This window comes from Poromitra crassiceps (genome assembly GCF_964638095.1).
Source record: "Poromitra crassiceps genome assembly, chromosome: 5".
Classification (NCBI taxonomy): Eukaryota; Metazoa; Chordata; class Actinopteri; order Beryciformes; family Melamphaidae; genus Poromitra; species Poromitra crassiceps.
This window is the reverse complement of record NC_139642.1, coordinates 39,071,735-39,080,887: the sequence shown is the minus strand read 5'-3', so window position 1 is coordinate 39,080,887 and position 9,153 is coordinate 39,071,735. Positions and strand designations below refer to the sequence as shown.

General features: G+C 45.5%; 1 protein-coding gene across 1 annotated transcript; it reads right to left on the bottom strand.

The window, feature by feature from the left end:
• Window positions 1-1,342: 1,342 nt before the first annotated feature.
• Window positions 1,343-7,051, bottom strand: tmem91 (transmembrane protein 91; the record flags this gene model as incomplete). Its single annotated transcript, XM_083637490.1, has 3 exons — window positions 1,343-1,498; window positions 3,566-3,715; window positions 6,599-7,051. The coding sequence occupies 3 exons, from the start codon at window positions 7,049-7,051 to the stop codon at window positions 1,343-1,345; spliced, it is 759 nt and encodes a 252-aa protein (XP_083493616.1).
• Window positions 7,052-9,153: the final 2,102 nt, after the last annotated feature.

Sequence of the window (9,153 nt, the reverse complement as noted above, 5' to 3'; positions counted from 1 at the left end):
CTCAGCTCTGCTCTGCACTCTGTGTACTTGCACTTTCCTCTCAGCTCTGCTCTGCACTCTCTGTGTACTTGCACTTTCCTCTCAGGTCTGCTCCGCGCTCTCCGTCTCATCTCCTGTCTTGAAGCACTTTCTTTATTCCTCCATATCCTGAGACACTTTTGCCAACTTGCATTGCCCTTCTTTAAAACTCTTGAACACATTTTTCTGAATAACATTATGGCACGATATTTCATTCATTTAGTAGTTTTGTGTGTTTCAACATAAAGAAACATCAGAAACAACATAGCAGAATCAGTCCTATATCTGCAGGTGAATGTCTTGTGTAATGTTGTGTTTAAGCCCCCAGGGAGCAGGGATTGCTGGGTGTGTTTGTGCGGTGACTCCCTGTGGGTGTCCCACACTAGAGGTGGGCCTCGGGCAGTTCATCAGACCCTCCCACAGCGATGTCCATCAGGATGAGCTGCTGCCACGTCCTTGCTGTGCCCTTCTTCTCATAAATCTGCAGACTCTGTCACTGATGTCCCACCTCCTCCCACGTCCCACCGCAGACAGGACCGCACACTCCCTCCACCTCCCATTACTCATCCAGTGTTTGATGGTGAGATATCTACAATGCTGTGATAACGTCTGCTTTTCTGAAAGCTTTACATGTGAGGAGTTTCAACATGATATATTCACTGTTTGGGATGAAAATGTGACACCTATCCATACAAAATGACGATTACCACAGAATTAAAGGACAGGGGCATCCCAGTGGCTCACCTGGTACCACAAAGTCTTAGTCCTTTGCTCGGCCGACCCGGGTTTGAATCCGACCCATAATAGTCCTTTGACGTGTGTCATCTCTCTCTCTCACCACCTTTCCTGTCTCCCTACTGTCCTGTCAAATAAAGACAAAAATGCCCCCCAAAAAAAGAAAAAGAAAAGAAGGAATTAACAGATGGCAGCTAACTGAAGTCCTTGATTGACAAAATAATAACACTTTAATACAACAGACTGAATCATTTATATTCTGGTGATATTGAATGATGAATTTAAGCTTTTTCTTCATGTCTGAAGAACATCTTTCCACTAATTCCTCATCATTGAATTATGTCCTAATCCAATTATAAGTGATTATGATCAATACACTGCTCTCAGTTTTGTTTGCACAGCCCAGTCGAGGCTTCTTCATCTCTGTGTAGGCGGAACATGTATCCAGGCAGGGGTGGAAGAAGGAACAAAGATTGTGATTTTTTTTTTTTTACATTTCCAGGTGGGGTGATCAGGTGGCGGCGTGTGGACGATGTTTATGGAAGTGTAGGGTCTACTTCTGTTGTGTATCCCTGCACGAGAGCTGCTTTTAGGGCGGTTTCCCAGACAGGTAAGAAATGAGCGCAGCGATGGCGCAGATGTACGTTATGATGCCAAACACAATGGAAAGCACTGAGAGCCACAGAGCCTGGCGGGACGCCGCGTTCGCCCCCTGAAAGTCCCCCTGAGCCGAAGCCTTGTTGGTCTGAGAAAGAGAGGAGAGGAGGCAGAGGAAGGAGAGATAAGGATGAGTGGGGGAAAAGAAGAGAGAAGAACATCAGTCCTCATTTGTCAATGTCCTCCTGTCATGTGTCCATGTGTCAATGTCCTCCTGTCATGTGTCCATGTGTCAATGTCCTCCCTATAGCCCCACTTTCCACTTGCACTCCTTCCACTCACACGCTAAGCTCATGTTATGTTCCATCTCTGAATCACACCCAGCATTTGAGCCTCATTCATCACTTGGCCTTCCCTTCTCTTCCTCTCGCCCTCCATTCCTAGTCCTTGTCTTTGACTCTGACCCCTATTTTAGGTAGCATACAACACTATTGGAAATCTATCACCATGCGGCTGCTTGTTATGACTCTAATTAAACCTTAACGAAGGCCATTGATCTGATCAAAGGGCCTTTGCAGCTTGCTGCCAGTTAGCTTTGCAAAAACGTTAATTGGATTTCTCTCCCGGCGCTCTAGAGGGATGCCTATATCAACTAGGGGCCTCCTGTGACTAGAGATAGAGGTGTTTGCTGGTAATGGTGACTGATGGGATAGTTGGTGCAGTAACGCTGCACCAACGCTTATCCCTTTCACCTGCTTCACGCGTTCACAAGCTATTGTGCCCTAAAAGAGATGTATAACCTCAGCAAACCACTTGAGAGTAGAGAATACAGTTACAATTTAGAATACAGTCCTCAATTACAGGGTAAGTACAGGATAACTTACAGGGTAAGGTCAGGGTAACAAAATCTGAATTTATGGAATAAGTGGGTAACAAATCGAAGACTTATACCCTACCCATTTTTGTAACTACTGGGTACCTATTCTGTTGTTACATACGTATGACCTATGGGAAATAATCATTTAAATTTAATTTCAATTTTATACTGTAGTTATTATTTACTACCGGGTACCTATACAGGGTAACTACAGGGGCACGGGCTACTACATGGTTAGCTAAAAATAATTAACTACAGTATAAGTTATCTTTCAATTCTTCTCGAAATTCTAGGTTCTATGTCAGTCTGCCGCACACATCATGTAATAATAGCCTAGAATTGTTACAACTGCCCAGCTGCTGGCCAGTTCTGCAGGCTACCCATCTCCTGTAGGTCGCTGACGCCCACCTGGAGAACCTTCGGATCCCCTGGGAAACTTCGGAGATTGCACGGTGCAGATTCTGCACCGTGGTGGACGGCACCTCGGACAGTTCTTAAAACCCGGTGTGGGTTATGCACAGCAGTGAACTGGGTTTCAGCACCTTGGAGAGTACCCAAGCCAGCAGAATTGGCCAGCAGCTGGGTAGTTGTAGTCTCATGTGGTCAGACCTGCGAGACTATAGGGCAGTTGTAACAATTCTATTATTACATGTATTACAGGTATTCTGCTAGTTATTAAAGGAAAGATTAGGGAGGTGGGTACAGTTATTGTTTGCTGATACAGTTTATGTTTTTTTGTTGTTTTCAAGGCTCTATTGATTTCTTAATGTTGTTTGCTGGTGTTGCGTTGCTCTCGCTATATGGCTATAGGCTAGCTGCTAGCATGTTGGTAGGATATAGATTTGTCTTAACATTGGCCTTTGGTTGTTTGTAGCATGCTAGCTGACACATTGTGTGCTACGTAGTAGCATGATTTCGCTGGTTGAAAAGGATAGCAACTCGGATCCAAGACTATATAAAAATAAGACATGCGTTATGATATGGTAGAGCAGTGATACACTGTTCTCAGCTCTTGTTTTAGGAGAATTCTGCAACTGTGTTTTGCTGTGAAACTCCACGAATATTTTGTGGATTAAACTTCACCAGCCCTTCCATCCAGCATGGGGCTTAGTAGATAATGACTGAATTTTCATTTTTTTGGTGAATTTATACTTTAAGATACTGTTACCTGTTGGAAGTCGAACACACACACACACACACACACACACACACACAAACACACACACACATCTCAGGGAGAAATGGGGATGAGACTTTAAGTTTAACATGCAAAGTCACCGTTAGCTGCTGTGCCAGTTTGTATCTTTGTCAGTTTAGGATTGAGTGTGTGTACAGTACCTTCTGCGATAGGTAGAAGGCAGCGATGCCCAGGGGCCAGAAGCAGCAGAGCATGGAGAAAAAGGCCAGACCCAGGTAGTCCTGAGGGATCATCAGAGGGAAGTTGCTCTCACTGTCTGTATCACTGAAGTCATCATCACTGGATGAGTCCTAGGATCGCAGACGGGGTGCAGTTAGGTAGCGTTCAAGAATTAGACCTAATGTGGTGCTGTGACATCGTTGAGTCTATTAATCCTTTCATAACAAAGATGATTATGATCTAACTTTGCTTGCAGAAACAAAAACGGAATGTTTTATGGAATACGGGCTAAAATATGGGCTTTTGTTGTTGTTGTTGTTGTTGTTGTTGTTGTTGTTGTTGTTGTTGTTGTTGTTGTTATGTTGTTTACATGTCCTCCGGAACAACTGGAAGACTTTGTTGGTGCCTGTAAGATAATGTGACTGAATGGGGTTAGTCTGGATGTGCACTAGCTCTGCTGACTGCAGGCGATTCTTGACTCATACATTTTTCTGAAACGGCTGCATATTCAATCTGGCTTCCTCTGTCACCTGTCATATTACTCTCCTTGTGTTATTTCCTGTGCCAAATAATTGTCTATTGTCCTTCCTTTTTTGACTGGCTGGTATGAATGAGAGTTAGATGAGTGGCTGTAAAGTTTCTGGAGGGAAACTGGAAGATTTTGTCTCCAGTTTAAGTATTTGAACATGAACATGCGTGTTTGATCTGATCAATTGTCAGCATCGAATATTTCTCAAAGAGATGTTCATGAGAGTTAGACTAGGAAATCATTCTCAAGAATCTCTTCTGGATGACAAGTCATTTAGTAAGATAAGATGGATGTGTAGCGAAATATAAGGCTACAGTATAAAGTTAGATGAGAAGATGGATGAGATCTGCTTCTGAGATTAAAAGAGATGAGACAAGGGTGACCCAGGATACAACATTTCACATGGTATTTTAAAGATTAGTTCACAAGGTTATCTTGATGGGTGTGATGTCTTTCACTGCGCATCTCCAGTCTGGAAATATTAACAATTGATCCGTCTTGTCTGCAATTATTCTCTGATGTCAGGCCTGAGCCGCCCTGGGCAGTTTCTGTCGACATGAAGCAGTTACGGTGGTGGCTCTCGTCTCTGAGGAAAAGAGGAAATCTCATCATCAGGCAGAAAGCGAAACACCTGCTCATATCATGTGGAAAGTCACTGGGGACGGGACCGTCCTGAGTGACGTCCTGAGGTTGTCTCTGCTGCTCTGGGGTCATACAGTATAGATCACCTCCATACTGGAAATTCGTCATGGAGAGATAAAGGGGCTTGATCTGCAGCCTGTTTGACTCCTCTAACTCTGTCCTTTGAAGTGGAAAAGAAAGGAGATGGAGGCGTTGTTTTATGTTTCTTTGAGGTCAATGTCAGGTTACATTCCCACGGGCCAGCGCCTTTGCATCACTGCGCCACAGCCAGCATTCACAATGAGTTAGATTTGTTTTTTTATGTGCTGCTCTTTTGTCCTTTTGGAGAGAAAACTCTTAATGACTATCCTAAACTTTGTGGCTGAGCCATTGCTCTTGGTTTTAATGGCACGTGTTATTGTGTGTGTGTGTGTGTGTGTGTGTGTGTGTGTGTGTGTGTGTGTGTGAGACGTGTGTGCTTGTGCGTGAGTGTGTGTGTGTGTGTGTGTGTGTGTGTGTCCACATACTTGTGTTCTTCTTAATCAGATGAAGTAATAATCATAAAACAGCCTTCAGCATTGCAGCACACAGTGGATAATTGGACCTATCAATTGTACCTCGTCCTTGCTGAGAGACTTTCCATAATAATATAATTAACTAGTAGATATTGATGCACCCCCAACTCCCAACACTAAACTAGTCTGACATGTGTAGAGCGTATTCATATGATTATGTTGACTTGCTATTTTTCACAACACATCACATGAGTCTCATAAGCATCTTAAAGCTAATTTACATTTCACTCCAGGCTGGGCTTTGTTCAGCGATCTGTGAAATAGAGCTGGCATCCTCTATCGCTACTGTACTGTCATTACCTGCAGCACAGCAGGAAGCAGCTTTATGTAATCTGCCTTCTTGACAGTAAGCATTCAGTTGCTGCCATGCCCTCTAATGCATCGCTCATACCTCTTTTTTTGAATTCCTCTCTAATTCCAAAATTCAGTCCTGAGAATAAAAGAAGATGTCTTCCTTTTAATGCAGCACTCTCTGAACCCAACAGCAACTAAAGAGCTGGAAGAAAACATGATGATCAGATGTGATCATCAGCAGTGTGGTATTGATTTTCCTCTGTCTTTCTCTTGGGCATCATCACGACATCAGCAGGAGGAGACTGAACTGTCTTGTTTTGTTGTCTCAGATGGAGACTGGCGAAATTCACTGACACCTCCCTTTATATTGACCCTACTTTTGCATGCATGTAGCGATCACAAAAAACAATACTCGACATAAAGCCAGAGTTGTTGTCTGTCACGATGGGCTGTTGGTGTTCTTATATATTGTGTAATTTTCAATACCGAAAACAAACAATTGAAAACGGCTTTGGCTTCCCCGTGGAGAAACAGTGCCCTCTCTGCTGTGGCTATTGGTGGAAACACGAAATTACACAGCCGAAGAACAGAAAAGACAGGCTTGGACAGGACAAAAAACGCTCGATATTCAAAACTACACAATATTTAAGAACACAAACACCCCGTCGTGATGGACAACAACCATGGCTTTATGGCAAGTATTGTTTTTTTGTGTGATTGCTACAGTACAGAGAAGTAGGGTCGATATAACACAGGAGGTCAGTGAATTTTGCCGGTATCTGCCTGAGACTATGATTGAATGTCCAGATGTCTCAATCGTAGTCTCTGTTGAGGCTAGTTTTGTGGCAGAATGCTGCGCAGTGTATTGCTTTTTACATGGCCGCAGTTTCTTTTATTTTCTCTGCAGTTCTGCCTGTGTTGGTTTATGTTACAGTGTGGAGTTGTGGACTTGTAAGTGTGGAATGTTATCATCAGAACACAAGATATTCAAAAACCTCAAAGTCAGGAAGCAGGTCGTCCTCATCATCCAGGCTGTAGGACATGCTGTTGAAGTCCTGTGTCTCGGCCAGCAGCTTCCTCTCCAGCGTGGAGCCGGGGTGGATGTCCACAAACGTGGTCTCCAGGTAGTCCTTGCTCAGCAGGGAGTCTGTGTGGCCCCAGATGGAAGCCGGGGGATCTGTGTGGCCCCAGATGGGAGCCGGGGGGTAGAAGGACTCTAAGGTGCGAGGCAAGGAGCAGGGGTCCAGAAGCTGCTGCTGCTGGAGGTCAGGACGCCCTCCGCAGTAGCTCCTCCAAGCTAGAGGAGGGTAGGCCCGGTCCTCCTCACACCTCACCAAGATGCCCTTGAACAGTCCTGCAGGGGCGGGTCCGGACCTTGGCCCCGGAGCCCCGCTATTATTGGGGCTGTCATCCAGGAGAGGGTGCTCCAGCTCATCCAGACTCTCCATCCCTCTTTGTGAATACCAGCCAGGCAGGAGGCCACCACATCAACAAACCAAACGCTATCTACAAACAAATCAATCCACAGAGCCTCTCCCAGAACAGTGTACGATGGGTTCACGCGACAGAGGCTGCTGTGCTGGCTTTAGCCGCACAGTGATAATCCATCTTTAATCCAATGAATTTGTCTTATAGGTCTTGCTCTCCAGCCCAACTACACAGGCCAGGTCCATGACGGAGTGAAATACTCTGACTCTGCTAGTGGCAACTCTCTGCTTTGTGCTGAGGTTGTGTCGAAGAGGATTCCAGCTCTTCTCCTTCCCTCACATGTCATGAGCTATTGGTTGCAGGGCTTGATGGCTCAGGGTTCACAGCTGCCATGTCACATGATTGAGTGTGTCAGTGTTCATGAATATGCTAATGTTGGCTACTTTCTCTCACATACAATATGGAAATGTCAATTCTGATGATGGAGCACCTTGATTAGCACACGACAGAGGCTATGAAAAAACATGGGGCAACGGGTTTTCACTCTGGTTTCCCCTCAGGACCTCATGGAAGCTGTCTCGTGCCATAACATATCAAGTGTTAATCTGAGCACAGTGGCATGGTGTTATTGCGCACGCCTTGGGACAGCAATCACTCCCCTCTAGGGTAAAAATACTTTTGGATGGAAATGGGCAATGACTTGGCATCTGAACACCAATCATAAAGGGAATAACAAAGTAGATGTTCAGTCCGTCATGATGTCATGAAGGGATTGGGGCATTATTTCGAGGCAGTTAATCTGTAAAAGCAATGAGGCTCCAGAAGCAGGCCCCCGAACATGCCTGCTCCTCCATTGTCACCGCGGGAAGAGATAATGGAGAAATCAAAGTCCTCCGCTGCTGATTTATGGCTGTGAGTTTGCTGCTCGCCACCGCAGCCCTCCTCTGGGACATGTATTTTTAATGCGCCCCGTCCGCCGTCGAGAGGGTTTCATTCGGGACGGGCGAGGAGTCGGGCGACGCTGTATCCACCTCTACCAATCCACCTCCGACATGGTGCAGGGCTGTCGAGAGGAGAACAAGGTCACACATAACATTTAGATTCCACAACTCCACTCTGCCTCCCTAAGCACAGCACCCTGTCTCTGATGACTGCACTGCTACCCACGCGCCTGGTGGTTGCACCAGAGTTGTTCCCCTACACACAGGCACATACACACACACATACACATACACACAACACACATGCGCACGCATGCACAGACACACACACACAAGATAGAGGACATAGCAGGATGACCATGTGTTCAAGGGAAAAGTGCATCTGCTGGACTGCTTTGTAACACAGAGGACACCAGCCTGAGGCGACGACAGTCCTGAGTCACGACTGCAGATCCACAGCCGCTGACTGCTCTGCTAATATTGAAGGATGTCCTCTGCAGCTGAAGCTCTCCAAAGTTCACCGACTTATGAAGAAGATGCGACTGGACTAAAACGACACGCCTGATTGAGAGCTCCTCCACGAGACTGAAAGGTTAGACTGCTACCTTACCAGTTTACTTATGCTTAGTGGGAAGTGGGAAGTGGGAGGCGGGCCCCTCCAGAGGGGCTCCAAACAGTTTTAGGCTCAGTAAATGGAAGTGGAAAAAAATCACACCCAGGTGTTGAAGTAAGCAGTGCAGGTTTGCAGGTCCCACCCTTCTCCTCCACCCCCCTCATGTAGCCACGCCCATTTGACCCGGTTGTGTGGCCGTATCAAAACTTCCGGCTAAAAATAATAATAAAATAAAATAAAAAATGGCTGCGCTGCTCCAATATCATCTAACTCTGAATTAACTAATAATTTAGCCAATTGTATGTAACATACCAAATAAAAGCAAACGGCAATGTCTAAACGCCATGTAACTGGCTCGTTAAGTCTCGCATTCCAGGGAATTACGTTAATGTCTGTGGGTCTTGGAGATGGAGGAGAGACAACTATCTGAAGCTTTCTTTGTTGGAGTCCAGGTATGTTTTACAAGAAAGTGCTCATCATTGTTGACGATAACGTTATCTGACCTGGCTAACAGTGGATAGGCTACTCGCTTGCTTGCTGTGTACCGGCTCAAAGTAGTAGGCTACGT